Genomic DNA, 15,837 nt, shown 5'->3' on the forward strand with positions numbered 1-15,837 from the left:
GCCTTTGGCCAGGCCAGACCCTCTCTTCTCTCCAACACAGCTGGAGGGCAGGGCAGTGACTTAGCACTTGCCTCCTCAAATTCAGAACCTCATGCTTGAGAGAGTCTAACATGGTGTGTGTTTGGTTGGTTGGCTGGTTTTTTTTTTTTTCTTTGCCTCCAGGGTTATTGCTGGGACTCGGTGCTGGCAAATCCACTGCTCCTGGAGGCTATCCCCCCCCCCCCATTTTTGTTGCCCTTGTTGCTCTTGTTGTTATTGTTGCCATTGTTATTGGATAGGACAGAGAGAAAGGGAAGACAGAGAGGGGAGACAGAGGGGGAAAGAAAGATAGATATCAGGGGTCGGGCGGTAGCGCAGTGGGTTAAGCGCACGTGGCACAGAGCGCAAGGACCGGCGTAAGGATCCCGGTTCGAGCCCCCGGCTCCCCACCTGCAGGGGAGTCGCTTCACAGGCGGTGAAGCAGATCTGCCGGTGCCTGTCTTTCTCTCCCCCTCTCTGTCTTCCCCTCCTCTCTCCATTTCTCTCTGTCCTATCCAACAACGAATGACATCAACAATGGCAATAATAATAACCACAACGAGGCTACAACAACGAAGGCAACAAAAGGGGAAAAATATGGCCTCCGGGAGTGGTGGATTCATGGTGCAGGCACTGAGCCCAGCAATAACCCTGGAGGAAAAAAAAGAAGAAAAAAAAAAGATAGACACCTGCAGACCCGCTGCACCGCCTGTGAAGCGACCCCCCTGTAGGTGGGGAGCCGGGGGCTCGAACCAGGATCTTTACGCAGGTTCTCGCGCTATGCGCCACATGCGCTTAACCCACTGCACTACCGCCCGACCCCCTGTTTGTTTTTTAACCAGAGCTCTGGCTTATAGTGGTGTGGGGGATTGAACCTGGGACTTTGGAGCCTCAGGCAGGAGAGTCTCTTTGCAGAACCATTCTGCTGTCTTACATGCTATTTGCTGTATCTACTGCAGCAGCTCCCAGTCTGCATAAATGGGTGTTTTTTTGTTTGTTTGGTCAGTGTTAGGGCTTCACTACTCCAGGTCATTTTTTTTTTCCATATAGAAATAAAAGACAAATACAGATACAGAAAGATAGCACAGCACCGAAGCTTCCTTCAGTGCTGTGGGGGTCAGACTTGTTACCCAAACGAGCTATCTGGCCAGCCCACAGATGGGTGTTTCTAAGGTCAGGGTTTCCCATGAGGAGAAATTGTAACAGCAGAAGGTAGGAGGGTAGTGCAGAAACCAACTCCAGGGGGATCTTCTGACTCTGGAAGTGAAACTGGACTCTCAACAACCTTGCCCCACAGGCTTCTGCAGATGGCAGGTGAAGCTCATTACCCCGGGAAGCTGCTGGTGTTGGGGAGGGATGACCGTGTCCAGTTGTGGGACCTGAGTTCCGCTTCCCGTTGCTCTGACTCGGGGGACAGGCCACCTGTGAGGGATGAGGGGCCCAGTTCAAGTATGCTGATCACCTACCTCAGTAACTTAAGTGCCCAGTGAAAGTAAAATTGGAGGCTGGGTGGTGGCACACCCAGCTACACACACATAGCATGAGGCGCAAGGATCCGGGTTCGAGCACCCCAGCTCCTAACGTGCAAGGGAGAATGCTTCACAAGTGGTGAAACAGGTCTGCAAGTCTCTGTCTTCTTCTTTTTTTTTTTTTTTTAATTTTAATGGTTTATTAGTCTCTTGTCAATTTCTTACAGAATTCCAACCATTCTTTGAATCTCAACCTCAGTGCCACCTCCACTCTTAAAACGTCTCTAGATTAAGAACTGATCATGCTGGGGCCAGGTAGTGGTGCACCTGGTTAAGCACACACATTGCAGTGTGCAAGGATCCAGGTTCAAGCCCCTGGCCCCCAACTGCATTGGTGAACCAGGGCTGCAAGTATCTCTGTCTCTTTCTATCTCTCCCTCCCTTCTCAATTTCTCTTTTTATTTCTTTATTGGGGAATTAATGTTTTACATTTGACAATAAATACAAGAGTTTGTACATGCATCACAGCTCCCAGTTTTCCATATAACAATACAGCCCCCACTGGGTCCTCTGTCATTCTTTTTTGGACCTGTATTCTCCCCCCCCAACACACACACACACACACACACCCCAGAGTCTTTTACTTTGGTGCAGAACACCAACTCCAGTTCAGGTTCTACTTGTGTTTTTTCTTCTGATCTTATTTTTCAACTTCTGCCTGAGAGTGAGATCATCCCATATTCATCCTTCTGTTTCTGACTTATTTCACTTAACATGAATTTTTCAGGTTTCATCGAAGACTGGCTGAAAACGGTGAAGTCACTGTTTTTAATAGCTCAGTAGTATTCCATTGTATATATATACACCAAACTTGCTCAGCCACTCATCTGTTGTTGGACACCTGCGTTGCTTCCAGGTTTTGGCTATTACAAATTTTGCTGCTAAGAACATATGTGTACACAGATCTTTTTGGATGGGTGTGTTGGGTTCCTTAGGATATATCCCCAGGAGAAGAATTACAGGGTCATAAGGGTAGGTCCATTTCTAGCCTTCTGAGAGTTCTCCAGACTGTTCTCCACAGAGGTTGGACCAATTTACATTCCTGGCAGCAGTACAGGAAGGTTCCTTTGACCCCACACCCTCTCCAGCATTTGCTGCTGTTACCTTTTCTGATGTATGACATTCTCACAGGAGTGAAGTGGTATCTCATTGTTGTCTTTATTTGAATTTCTCTGACAATCAAAGACTTGGAGCATTTTTTCATATGTTTCTCGGCCTTTTGAATCTTTTCTGTGGTGAGTATTCTGTCCATGTCCTCTCCCCATTTCTGGATGGGGTTATTTGTTTTCTTGTTGTTGAGTTTGGTAAGCTCTTTATATATTTTGGCTATTAGACTCTTAATTTTGTAGCCTGACACCTTACTGTATTGCCTGATGATTTCCAAAAGCTTCTTGCTGGATTCCTTAGGTTTTTCTTTGTATACTATCATGTCATCTGCAAATAGGGAGAGTTTGACTTCTTCTCTTCCAATCTGTATGCCTTTAATTCCTTGCTCCTGCCTGATTGCTATGGCAAGAACTTCCAACACTATGTTGAATAAGAATGGTGATAGTGGGCAACCCTGTCTAGTACCTGATCTGAGGTACTAGAAATGGAAAATGCTTCCAGTTTTTCACCATTGAGTATGATGTTGGCTTTAGGGTTGCTATATATAAACTCCACTATCTTCAGGAATTTTCCATCTATTACCATTTTTTATAATGTTTTGATCATAAAGGGATGTTGTATTTTATCAAAGGCTTTCTCTACATCTATTGATATGACCATGTGGTTTTTGGTCTTCCTTTTATTGTGATGGATCACATTGATTGATTTACGTATGTTAAACCAACCTTGCATGCCTGGGATAAACCTCCCTTGGTCATGATGAACAGTCTTTTTAGTATACTGCTGTATCCAGTTGGCTAGACTTTTGTTCAGTATTTTAGTATCTATGTTCATCAGGGAAATTGGTCTGTAGTTTTATTTTTTTGGTTGTGACCCTGCCTACTTTTGGTATCAGAGTGATGTTGGCTTCATAGAAGCTGGAAGGGAGTATTCCAGTGTCTTCAGTCTTCTGGAAGACTTTTAAAAGTGGATGTATTAGTTTTTTTTTTTTTTTTTTTTTTTCTCAAGGCAATGCAATACCTTTATTGATCAGAGAGCCAAGGCTTTTAAAGGGCAGACCCGGAAGTGGCAAGTCAGAAACGGAAATGGCTAGGAAAGGGGTGGAGAAAGGCAAAAGGGGGATGGGAAGGTAGAAACTTCCTTAGCACCTGTTGTGAAGGTTTTAACTGGAAGGATTAATATTACCCTGCAGTCAGGGAGGGTCTTGAGGGTAGAAAGAAGATAGATCAAAGGAATGGAATGGGTGGGGATTTTTCATGCAAAACGATGATTATGTAGATAGGCCATAGTATGAGGAATGCAGAGTGGAGCAGGGGGAGCTGGCTTAATGCTTTTTGAGGCTCCTCACAATTTCCCAATTTCTCCCCCTTTCTTTTTATCTAATGGCCATAGAATCAGGAATGCATTCTGCTTTGTAAGGCAGGGAGTTTTATAAGACGAGGCAAACCTTTGGGGTTACTCCTGTCCCTCCTTGCTCTTCCTCTTGATAGAGAGAGAGACTTAGAGGATAGACGCACTCCTCAGGTAAAGCCCTGCCCAGCTCAACCACATCCTCACAATTTCCCGACATCTCCCCATTTCTGCTATGTAATGGCCATATTTAAATGGGTCAATGTCTGTAAAAGACTCCATTTCTGTCAGGGGAATAGCATTGAAGGGGTGAACAGAACCTTTTGGACAGAAACCTGAATGATATCATGCAGGCATTTTTAAAAGAACTGGAATAAGACAGGGAGCGATAAGTAAGAGTAGGAGGAGGCCTGATAGGCGGAGGAGCGGGGGCCTGATAGGCCAAGGGCCGAGAGGGGTGATTTGGTGTTTCAGAGTCCCGAGAGCAGCTGGCTGTGAAGTCCATAGACTGCTACAGTCAGTCCTCAAGAAGTCCAGCAGTGTAAAGGGAGTGTTCAAGAGCTCCACCAGCAAGTCTGATAGAAGTGGTATTAGTTCTTCTTTGAAGGTTTTGTAGAACTCATTTGTAAAACCGTCTGGTCCAGGACTTTTTTGAGGGGGAAGGTTTTTGATAACTGTTTCAATTTCATTAGCTGTGATGGGACTGTTTCAATTTCATTAGCTGTGATGGGGCTGTCCTCTTTATTTAATTTTGCAGGTTCGTAGGTATCTAGCAAATTGTCCATTTCTTCCAGGTTCTCTAGCTTGATGGCACATAGTTCTTCATAGAAGCCTCGCGTGATATGTTGAATTTCTGCGGTGTCTGTTGTGATATTTCCTCTTTCATTTACGATCTGATCTATTTGTGTCTTCTCCCTTTTTTGTTTTGTGAGTCCGGCTAAAGGTTTGTTGATTTTGTTGACTGTTTCAAAGAACCAACATTTACTTTGGTTGATCTTTTGTATGGTTTTCTTATTTTCAATGTTACTGATTTCTGCCCTATCTTTAGTGATTTCTGTCCTTCTGGTTGCTTTAGGGTTCCTCTGTTCTTCTTCTAAGTCTTCAAGGTGTGCAATCAGGTGGTTTATTTGTGCTTTTTCTTGTTTCCTAATGTGTGCATGTATGGCTCTGAACTTCCCTCTCAGTACTGCCTTAGCTGTGTCCCAAATATTTTGATAGCTTGTGTCTTCCTTTTCATTGAACTCTCGAAACATCTTGATTTCTTCCTTTATTTCCTCTTTTACCCAGTAGTTGTTAAGAAGTGTACTGTGGAGCTTCCACATTTTGGGGACTGTTACTAATCTTTTGTTGCTTGTTAGGTGTTAGTTTAATTCCTCTGTGGTGTGAGAAGATGCTTGGGATAATTTCAATACTCTTGAATTTGCTGATGCTGTCTTTGTGGCCTAACATATGGTCTATCCTTGAGAATGACCCATGTAGACTTGAGTAGAATGTTTATTCCAGTTTCTTGGGATAAATGACTCTGAAAATGTCCAATAGTTCTTGTTTATCTCCTCATTTAGCTCCCTTATATCTTTATTGATTTTCTGCCTGGATGATCTGTCAAGTTGAGAGAGTGGGGTATTGAAGTCCCATACTATGACTGTGTTGCTGTTAATGCATTGCTGTCGCTCTTTCAGTAGATGTTTGATGTATTTAGATGGCTTCTCATTGGGTGCATAGATGTTAAGTCTTTTTGATTGACTGATCCTCTGAGCATTAAGTAATGTCCATCCCTATCTTTTTAAATTTTATTGATTTTAAAGTCTGTTATGTCAGATATGAGTATTGCTGTTCCTGCCCTTTGTTGTGGGCCATTGGCTTGTATGATAGTTTTCCATCCTTTCACATTGAGTCTGTGTTTGTCTTGTTGAGTTAGGTAGGTTTCCTGTAGTCAGCCTATTGTTGGGTTGTATTTTCTGATCCATCTTCTACTCTGTGCCTTTTCAGAATTCAGGCCATTAACACTTGTTGATATCAACGATTGAAGATATTTTAATGCCATTCTTGTAGATTTTTAGAGTGTTCTAACATATGGCATATTTATGGTGGTTTATAGAAGACCTTTCAGGACTTCTTTCAGGGCAGGCTTGGTGATAGTTGATTCTTTCAACTGTTGCTTGTCTGAGAAGGCTTTTATGCCTCCATCTAGTCTGAATGACAGTCTAGCAGGATAGAGTATTCTTGGTTGAAAGCCTTTCTCATTGAGCCCTTGATAGATATCTTGCCATTCTCTTCTGGCCTGTAGTGTTTGTGTGGAGAAATCTGCTGCTAATCTTATGGGTTTACCTGTGTAGGTGACTCTTTGTTTTTCTCTTGCAGCCTTCAGGATCCTTTCTTTATCTTTATTCCTTTCCATTCTAAATATGATGTGTCTTGGTATCTTTAAGTCTGGGTAAATTCTGTTTGGGACCCTCTGGGCTTCTTGAACCTTTATGTCTTTGATGTTGTCTAGACTAGAGAAGTTCTCAGCTATTACGTCCTGAAGAATGCTTTCTTCCTCTCCCTCTCTTTCTTCCTCTCGTAAGCCAATAATGCATATATTATTTCTTTTTTTTTTCTTTTTTATTTAAGAAAGGATTAATTAACAAAACCATAGGGTAGGAGGGGTACAACTCCACACAATTCCCACCACCCAATCTCCATATCCCACCCTCTCCCCTGATAGCTTTCCCATTCTCTATCCCTCTGGGAGCATGGACCCAGGGTCATTGTGGGTTGTAGAAGGTGGAAGGTCTGGCTTCTGTAATTGCTTCCATATTATTTCTTTTGAAGTCATCCCTTAGGTCTCTGTTGTTGTTTTCAGTATCGCTTAATCTCTTTTTTGAGATCTCTTCTTTTTTGGTTGTCTCTAATTCATCGTCCTCGATCTTGCTAATTCTGTCTTCAGCCTCATTTATTTCTTTTACTTTCTTTCTTTATTTATTCCCTTTTGTTGCCCATGTTGTTTTATTGTTGTAGTTATTGGTCTCGTCGTTGTTAGATAGAACAGAGAGAAATGGAGAGAGGAGGGGAAGACAGAGGGGGAGAGAAAGACAGACACCTGCAGACCTGCTTCATTGCCTATGAAGCAACTCCCTTACAGGTGGGGAGCTGGGGGCTTGAACTGGGATCCTTCCACTGGTCCTTACGCTTTGCGCCACCTGCTCTTAACCCACTGCACTATAGCCCGACTCCCCAGCCTCATTTTTTCTATTCTCTTTGCCCTTTACTGTTTTCTGAAGTTCATCTATTTTGTTACCCTGTTCTGATACTGTTTTAGCTTGTTCAGCTAGTTGTGTTCTTAGCTCAGCTATTTCAGCTTTCAGCTCTCTAGCAACCTTGAAATAATTAGTGTTTTCTTTCCGAGTCTCATTTGTTGTTTCTGTATTTCTGATGACAGTTCTTTCAAACTTTTTTTTTTACATTTTTTTATTCATAAAAAGGAAACACTGACTAAACCATAGGATAAGAGGGGTACACCTCCACACAATTCCCACCACCAGAATCTTTCAAACTCTTTACTCACTCCTGTGATTATTTCCTTAACTAGTGTTTGGATGTTGACCTCATTATTTTGCACTTCAACCTTTGGGAGGCTTTTAGCTGGACTCTTTTCCTGGTTCATTTCTCAAATATTTCTTCTTGTTGGTTTAATCATTCTATATAGTATGTTATGAGGGCCCTCTCTCAGTACTTTTCAAATTACTGATCACTCTTGCCTGGATTGACTTGTGTCTAAGTAAGGTAATTAAAGGGTTCACAGTTGTGGAAATTGACAGTTGTTTCAATAGTATTTTAATCCCTGAGTTGGAGCACAGTGGTTTAAAAGCCTCTTTTGTTCTTTTTCTTCCCTGTAGGATATAGGAGCCCGAGGGCTTTTAAACTATTCTTAGCTTAATCCCTCACTCCTCACCAAGAGATAAAAGCAGGGTAGGAGAGAGATAGCACAGTGGTTATGCAAAGTGATTCTCACACCCCAAGGATCCAAAGCTCCAGGCTCAATTCAGCTTCTCTGCCAAGCTGGGTAGCACTGCTGGGCCCTGTGCATTTCTAAACAAGTCCTGTTTACAGTCTGTAGGTTCTGAGGCAACTATTCACTATGTTCTTATCCGGAGAACAACATGGAAAGGGTCCCACCACACAGCCCCATTGCTAGGCCACTGAGGTATAGATCTTCTCTGGAGTTTCCTGGTTAGTTTTCTGTCCCCTGGTGTCAGCACAGGGCCTCCCCCCTGCTGCTCCAGCCTCTGAGGGCAGTAGCAATGGAGACTCACAGTTGCATTTGGTGAGTCTTAGGGGAGTCCTCTCCTCCCTTCAGCCGTCTTTTTGTTGGTGGAACAGACTGGAGATGATGCCTCAACTGGTTAACTGCTGCTGGTAAACTGCTGGACTGTTACCAGCCACTTAATCTCTCCCTAGGCTCCTCTTTGTCCACCAGCCACACGTGTTTGCACACACTGGTGATTTGCTGGGTTCCTGAAATCCTTCTAGTCTTGCCTTGTTGCGGTCCCAGATGATCTCCTTTGGTATTCCTAGTGTCTCTGTCTTTTCCTTCTCTTATCTCCTCCTCCTCTCAAGTTCTCTCTCTCCTATCCAATAAAATGGAAAATATGGCCTCCAGGAGCAGTGGGTTTGTTGAGCCAGCACAGAACCCAAGCAATAACCCCGGAGGCAAAACAAGAGAGAGAGAGAGAGAAGAAAAAGAGTAAGTTTGGGGTGTTAGGGCATTTTTTCATCACATTATCTATTAAAAAGTTTTTGTGGAGGAGTCAGGCAGTAACCTAGCGGGTTAAGTGCAGGTGGCGCCAAGCTCAAGGACCGTTGTAAGGATCCCAGTTCCAGCCCCCGGCTCCCCACCTGCAGGGGAGTCGTTTCACAGGTGCTGAAGCAGGTCTGAAAGTGTCTATGTTTTTCTCCTCCTCTCTCCATTTCTCTCTGTCCTATCCAACAACGATGACATCAACAACAATAATAACTATAACAATAAAACAACAAGAGCCACAAAAGGGAATAAATAAATAATTTTTTTTTTTTTTAAGTTTCTGGTGGTCCTGGATGTAGCACAGTGGATAAAGCACTGGACTCTCAAATGTGAGGTCCTGAGTTTGGTCTCTGGCAGCACATGTACCAGAGTGATGTCTGGTTCTTTCTCTCTCCTGTCTTTCTCGTAAATAAATAAATTCTTTTTAAAAAAAAGTTTTTGTGGGTGAGTTGGGCAGTAGTGCAGCAAGTTAAGTGCAGGTGGCGCAAAGCACAAGGACCTGTGTGAGAATCCCAGTTCAAGCCCCTGGCTCCCCACCTGCAGGGGAGTCTCTTCACAAGCGATAAAATGGGTTTGCAGGTATCTATCTATCTATCTTTCTCTCCCCCTCTCTGTCTTCCCTTCCTCTCTCCATTTCTCTCTGTCTTATCCAATAACGATGACATCAATAACAACAAAAACAATAACTACAACAATAAAAAAAAAGTTTTTGTGGGCTGAGGAGACAGCATGATGGTTTTGCAAACAGACTCTCATCCTGAGGCTCCGAGACAGCAGGTTCAATGCCCCAGCTACCATAAGCAAGAATTGAGCAGTGCTCTGATTAAAAAAATTAATAATAATCATAATAAGTTCTTGTCAGTATGTCCCTTTTCCTCCTATAATATTGCCTTTTCAGAGCTCAAAATTGTGACTTCTGTGATAACACCAAACCTAAGGGTTTTGTTTTTTTGGCTGTCGACTAGGGACACCCAAGACCTCACACATGTGACACACACACACACACACACACACACACACACACACTGCCCACTAAGCCACTTCCCTGGCCCACTCTTTTGTTTACTTCATAAAAGATGACAAGCCAAGAGTTTTGTCTTTGCTGCTCTTCCGTGGTGCCAGGGGCCCAGCTCGGGGCTTTGTGTCTCTAAGGCACACACCGACCACACTGTACCACTGAGCCACCTCCATAGCCTTCAAATTTAAACGTTCAGCCAGGCAGAAGACCGCTGTTGGGGCCATTCTGGTGGCCTGGATAGAACAGAAGGTGAGAAGAGAAAATGCACGAGTTCCACAGGAAGGAGTGGACATGAGCTGGTCTTGGGGTCACATGGCCAGGGCGTGAGGGCAGGCATCTTCTGTGTGCATGGGGGTGGGGTGGCACAAGGTGATGGTACACAGCTTACCTTAGTGCCCAGGTTTGTCACTTAGAAGCTGTGTGATGTCAAGCGAGCGGCTTAATAGCAATGTGCCTCAGTTTCTTCATCTCAAGAAAATTGGGAATGACAGAGGCTTCTGCCCTGAAAGGTTGTTGGTTGCTGAAGAGGGCTTGGCAGGATATGAGCTCTCTGTGACTGTCAGCTGCTAGGCACAGTCTCTGGAGCAGAGTTTGCCAAGAATTGGGTGGGCAGAGGGGAGCAGGACTTGGGGCTGCCATGAATCTGGGCTTCACACCACCCAACTGCAGAAGGCACTTTGAAGCACATTGCTGCAATGGGACAAGGACGAGAAGAAGGAAATGGACTGCCTGTTTCCTCCAAGGCCAAGTGGTCAGAGCAGCCACTCTGTGGAGGAGTTGGGCTTCCCGAATGAAGCTGTGCCCGGGGATGGGCCGTCTTTCCTGGCTACTGTACCCAGACAGGTTGGCTAGCAACCAGAGTCCTGGGTTCCTCCTCCCTTGCCCCGTCTCCCCTTTCCTGCTTCAAGAAGTCAGAGACCCGTGTATCCCCCTGCCAGGTGGCCCACTTCGCTTGAAGCCACCTGCCCGCAGACCCAGCCTGCAACCCCTCTTACCGCCCCCAGGACTTTCTGAGGTCCAGGGCAGAGTAGGTAAAATACAGGGTAGGTCAAGTGCCTTTTAGAAGGTCAGTTCCCATTTGTCCTTGAATAGAAGGCAAGTAACTGGGCTGTGAGACTTGGCCTTGGACCACAGAGGCGTTTACCTGTGAGCACCCCCTCCTCACCCTGCCCACAGCTTCGTCTGTGCCAGGACACAACAGGCCTTGTGTGGCAGGATCATTGCCAAGATTGGGCATAGAGCAGTGGGCAGCCTGCTCCGTGTGGCCCTGGGCAACCGTTGGGGGGGGGGGGGCTGAGACCCTGCATAGTTTCTGTGCTCTGCGACAAGGGGTGAAGCTCAGCCTGTGAGCAAGCATGTGGTGGAGCCCGAATTCACCCTCACACCCACACTGTCCCAGAGGTCCTCCCCTTCCCCCATGGGCCCCAGGAACTGGGGAGCACGTGACCATCGTGGGGCCTTTTTGCTGCCTGCACCGCCAGCCCCCCACCCCCCGATGTACCTAGCTGCTCTTGGGGTGTCCGATGGTAGCATTTCCACCCCCAGAGGAGCCCTTCTCCTGGGGGAGGGAGGGGAGGCTCACCAGAAACAGGAAAGCAAAATCCTCATATTTCGTGTTTCAGGAAAAAGATGCCCGAGAGAATGCCAGTCCTCTAATGTACAGCACTCCCCAAAGTGCCCTCCTACCCCTGCTTCCTCCCAGCTCAGAGACGAGTCGGGGGGGGGGGGGGGTCTGTTGTGACTGGGAGACACCTGGTGGATGTGGCTGCATGGTGGCTGCCCCCCAGCATCTTGGCAGGGGAGACGGAGGCCAAACGGGTGACACAGATCTTCCAGCTTGGCCAGGAAAGGGGAGGCACCAGGGAGCAGATGCTGGAGGGAGAGGGGGTTTAGGTTTGAGGTGGAATTCTGAGGCTGGTTTTGTCTGTAACACAAACACTCCCTCACTGCTCCCAAAGGAGGTACCCCAACCGGGCTGACACCCCAGGGTGGGTGGGAGAGGAAATGGTATTGGTGTTTGAGCCAGGAAAGGTGAAATGTCGACCAAAGACATGGGCAGAGCTCTACCAATCTGAAGCACAGCCCCACACACACGCATGCACACACACACATATACACACACACATGCACACGTGCGCGCACACACACACACACACCCCTAAGTGGAAGCCTGGCAGGGCGTAGATTGCTGTTGACACTGGCCCAGTGCCTACTGTCTACACATTTGGAAATTCAGTCCCTGTGAAGTTAAAAAGAAAATGTGGAAGAGGAAAAACAGCAGCCACAGCTCCTCCACCAGCGCCCTGCATCTGGGGCCATCGGAAAAAGTCTGGATGCAGAGCGGTTTGGAGTTTGGCTCGGTGCTGAGATTAGCAGCAGCCAGTGGAAACTTGCAGGAACGCTGCTCCTGGCCTGCCGGGGGCTGTTTCCGCCGCCGCTTTCACGAGCTGCAGACCCCTGTCATAGCCGGCACAGGGCGGCTGGCATCGTTTCTTCAGCTCAGCTTGGCCTCTTTGGGGTGCAGCTGCTCCTCAGGCGCTGTCCTGCGACCGGGGTGCAGAGCCCTCACGGCCCTGGCTGGCTCCTTAGCCTTTGTGAGCAGCTGCACCCCACAGGGTGCGGCGAGAATTTATAGCAGCCTCAGAGGGAAGCCCCCACCCCAAATGTTTCAGTCTTTTATTAACTATATGAAAAGAAAGTTTTCTTTCCACTGGCCCAGGGCCCAGAGCATTGATGGAGCCTCAGGGAAGGTAGCAAGATTTCTTGGTAAAGTACAGACACATGGGTAAAACTAATAGGAAGTTCTTTCTTTTTCTAATATATATATATATATATATATATATATTTATTTATCAGTGAGGAAGCGAGGGGAGAAAGAGCCAGAGCATCACTCTGGCATGTGCAATGCCAAGGGTCAAACCTGGGACCTCATGCTTGAAAGTCCAGTGCTTTATCCACTGCACCACTTCTCGGCTGCTGGAAAGCTGTTTTTTTTTTTTTTAATCTTTTTTATTTGTATTTATTTATTATTGGATAGAGAGACAGAAACTGAGAGGGGTGGAAGTGAGGAAGAGAGATACCTACAGCCCTGATTCACCACTTGTGAAGCTTTCACCCAGCAGGTAGGAGCCAGGGGCTTGAACCCGCGTCCTTGCGTACTATAGTGTGTGCGCTTAACCGTGCGTGCACTTAACCAGGTGTGCCATCGCCTGGTCTCTGGAAAACTGTTTCTTAACTGGACCCTTTTCTAATGCCCTTACTTAGGCTGCATTGCACAGGGAGCAGGCTCATCTTGTCAGTGGGCATGCCTTGTGCCCAGTGAGGACCTGGCACGCACAGATACTCAGCCAGCCACGAGGGAAGTAAATACCACTGTGGGCAACATAGCAGGGCTGAGCGGGGGCTTGACTGATGGGCCAACACTTCTGGGGGAGCATACAGGTTCCTCTGCTGACCCTGTCCAAAAGCAAAGTAGGTGGCAGGCAGCCTGGCCTGTGAGCCATGTCTGGGAGATGCCTTGGTCTGCGAAGCACGAGCAGCTTAGCACAGGGGTGTTTGTTGGGCCAGATGTCCAGTTCTACAACCACCCAGGCCTCCGGGCATGGGAGAGGCTGGGGAGAGGGCCGGGGGAAGGGGCTGAGCTCAGCCTCCAGAAGGCAACATGCTGGTGATCCCTGTTGTTGCAGTGGCTACCAGGGGCCAAGCCAAGTCACTTGTCTCTAGGACAGCGGTAAAGTCAGTGTGTCTGCCCCTCTGCCTTGCCCACAGTCACCCTGGGCCATGCCCCTTCCCTAGATCACCCATTCTAGCAGTGCTCCTCACTGGCCCAGGTGGACTTTCAGGTGGAGAGGTGAAGGGCCAGGGCCGGTGGACCCTGAACAGATGAAGGGGTGCCGTTGTGTGGGGATGATGTTTTGTCCCCTTTGGAATGGACATGGCTGATGGGCTGAGGCTCTGGGCAGAGCCTGAGCCATATGCATTAGTAGTTCTGCTCCAGATTCCAGTCTAAATCTTAGGCCACCAGGACTGGCAGTGCCTGCAGTTTTTTGTTTTGTTTTTTCTTTTTTTTTTGCCTCCAGGGTTGTCGATGGGGCTCGATGCCTACACTATGAATCTACTGCTCCTGGCGGCCATTTTTTCCATTTGTTTGTAGTTGCTGTTGTTGGATAGGACAGAGAGAAATCGAGAGAGATGGGGGAGACAGAGAGGGAGAGAGAGAGACAGACACCTGCAGACCTGCTTCACCACTTGTGAAGCGACTCCCCTGCAGGTGGGGAGCCGGGGGCTCCAACTGGCATCCTTGTGCTTTGTACTATGTGCGCTTAACCCGGTGCGGCGCCACCCCAACCCCCTATTTTCCTTTATTTATTTATTTTTTTTTTACCAGAAATGATCAAAGGCTGTGGGACCTGCCACCTACATTTCTCTCACGGTGTGCCCCCTCTGTCCACAAACCACAGAGGAACCCCATTCAGAGCCAGGATAGGCGGGCACAAAGGCAAGTCCTTCCCAGCAGCCTCCAGGAAGCAGCAGAAGCCTGGACGGGCAAAGCCCGCGCGTGGCATTAGGACATTAGGACAGCAGGCTGGGCCGAGGGGGCGAGCGGGGACTGAGTGGAGGAGGAGTCTCAGCTCTGACGCTGTTTGTTTTTGCAGACAGTCTCCATCCTGGAGCAGCGGCTGACACTGACAGAAGACAAGTTGAAACAGTGTCTGGAGAACCAGCAGCTAATCATGCAGAAAACAATACCGTGATCAGGGGAGCAAGAATCAAGAGCTCGATCAATTTGGGGGTGCGGGGGTGGCAGGGATTTGTACTGTGGGACTTAGGGTAACTAAATAAAGGGGACTCAGTTCTGTGGACATCACATCCAGCCTCTCGCCCCAGAGGCTCACCCTGCTCAGTCTGTGGGGCCCACCCTGGCAGGGCCGTGTGAAAATGCTACCTGAGAGCCCTCTGGTGACAGTGCCCAAGGGTGGCCTCAAGCCCCCTTGTCGTTCACCCACCATATTGGGCCTGTCTGTTTTTCTGCGATGTGACTGGCTTTTCCCACCTGTCCTGGATTAATGAGGGAACGGTGAATCAGGGGTTTACTCCAGTCCTGCCCGGGTGGGGCCCCTATCTGCACCAGGTTTATCCAGAAGCAAGCCATGCAGAGGGGCGGGGCTCTGCCAAGGCCTTCTGTCGGCCCCACACATGCTCGCTGGGCCCTGGTGATTGGCTCCTCTGTGTCTCTCTGCTCTGAGAATCTGACGTCAAGGATGGACTTTATTGAGGTTCTCGAAGAAGTAAGTGGCTTATTCTAGGAAGAGGGAGGTAGCAGTATTCATACAATACGCTTTCATGCCTGAGGCCCCGTACCAAAGCCAGAGCTGAGCAGTGCTCTGGTTTAAAAGGAAAAGCAGGGAGTCGGGCGGTAGTGAAGTGGGTTAAGCGCACGTGGCGCCAAGCGCAAGGACTGGCGTAAGGAGCCCGGTTCAAGCCTCCGGCTCCCCACCTGCAGGGGAGTCGCTTCACAGGCGGTGAAGCAGGTCTGCAGGTGTCTGTCTTTCTCTCCCCCTCTCTGTCTTCCCCTCCTCTCTCCATTTCTTTCTGTCCTATCCAACAATGACAACATCAATAACAACAATAATAATAACTACAACAATAAAAACATCAAGGGCAACAAAAGGGAAAATAAATAAATATAAAAATTAAAAAAAAAGAAAAGGCTTTTTCTGATCAAGACTTAACCCAACCCCTCCCTCCCCACCCCTCATCCCGCCACCTATATAACTGGGCTGAAAATGGGAGTTGGGAAAGTCCCCACCAGGACTCTGAAGCCCAGAGCACCTTGTTTGCAGTTGCTCATATTGTTTGGGGAGCCACCACCCACCTCCTCTGGGCTGACCCCAGTTGGCTTCTCTGGCTGGGCCCTGTTGCTCAGAGTCTAAGGGTTTCCGTAGGCACCTGGCATCCTCGGGGAGGGGGTGGTGTCCGCTTTTCCTGTGTCTAGGTGTTATCCAGCCCTTCACTTGTCTTAGGGGTGGGCA

General features: G+C 47.6%; 1 protein-coding gene across 3 annotated transcripts in view; it reads left to right on the forward strand.

Annotated features, from left to right (window-relative positions):
• The window catches only part of POC1A (POC1 centriolar protein A), an 89,092-nt gene extending 74,422 nt beyond the window's left edge, over positions 1 to 14,670 (forward strand). For all 3 annotated transcript variants that reach the window (XM_060204561.1, XM_060204562.1, XM_007527315.3), the window contains one exon: positions 14,461 to 14,670. In XM_060204561.1, coding sequence (XP_060060544.1) covers positions 14,461 to 14,559 — 99 coding nt within the window. In that variant the 3' untranslated portion in view covers positions 14,560 to 14,670. The remainder of the gene's footprint in view (positions 1 to 14,460) is intronic.
• Positions 14,671 to 15,837: the final 1,167 nt, after the last annotated feature.

The sequence above is a fragment of the Erinaceus europaeus genome, chromosome 12 (genome assembly GCF_950295315.1).
Source record: "Erinaceus europaeus chromosome 12, mEriEur2.1, whole genome shotgun sequence".
Taxonomy (NCBI): Eukaryota; Metazoa; Chordata; class Mammalia; order Eulipotyphla; family Erinaceidae; genus Erinaceus; species Erinaceus europaeus.